The 529-nt window shown below is 33.8% G+C and overlaps 1 protein-coding gene across 1 annotated transcript in view; it reads right to left on the bottom strand.

Moving 5' to 3' along the window:
• Positions 1-529, bottom strand: part of LOC106873993 (protocadherin-15-like) — a 115,246-nt gene that overhangs the window by 73,633 nt on the left and 41,084 nt on the right. Inside the window, exon 4 of the mRNA XM_052974703.1 lies at positions 340-434. Within this exon, the coding sequence (XP_052830663.1) occupies positions 340-434 (95 nt within the window). The remainder of the gene's footprint in view (positions 1-339; positions 435-529) is intronic.

The raw sequence follows: 529 nt of genomic DNA, 5'->3' as shown, positions 1-529 counted from the left end.
CCCCCCCCGCTCTCTCTTATTTGTCACCATTTTGAATACGTTCTGACTGGTGCTGCACAAGACAATCTTCAATTTTTCTGTCCCAGAGCGTCAGTCATTTTCAGTTCCTACGCTGCCCATTTATAGTGCAGAAGTTAACTTGCAGCTGCACTTGATTATGATTGGCATTGTCTCTTCTCTGACGTTGGCAGGGGATTTTCAGTCCAAACTTCACGAACAATGCAAATGATTCAGAAAAGATTCTGAAAACGCTTTAAAAAAAACTAAAATATCGTAGATAACAAAAAACTTAAATCGAATACAAAAATAACAAGATAGTTAATGATAATTTTCTCTTACCCTGACCACATAAGTAGTAGATCCGACTTCCAGGTGTTTCTTTATGTAAACTGTACCGTTATAGGGTTGAATTTCATATGGAATGCTATCAGCATCTGCCAAAAAATTAATACAAATAGGTATTATATACATACACACAAAAATATCTATCTATCTGTCTATATATATATATATATATATATATATATAT

This window comes from Octopus bimaculoides, chromosome 19 (assembly GCF_001194135.2).
Source record: "Octopus bimaculoides isolate UCB-OBI-ISO-001 chromosome 19, ASM119413v2, whole genome shotgun sequence".
NCBI lineage: Eukaryota > Metazoa > Mollusca > Cephalopoda > Octopoda > Octopodidae > Octopus > Octopus bimaculoides.
This window is presented reverse-complemented; position numbering and strand designations above follow the sequence as displayed.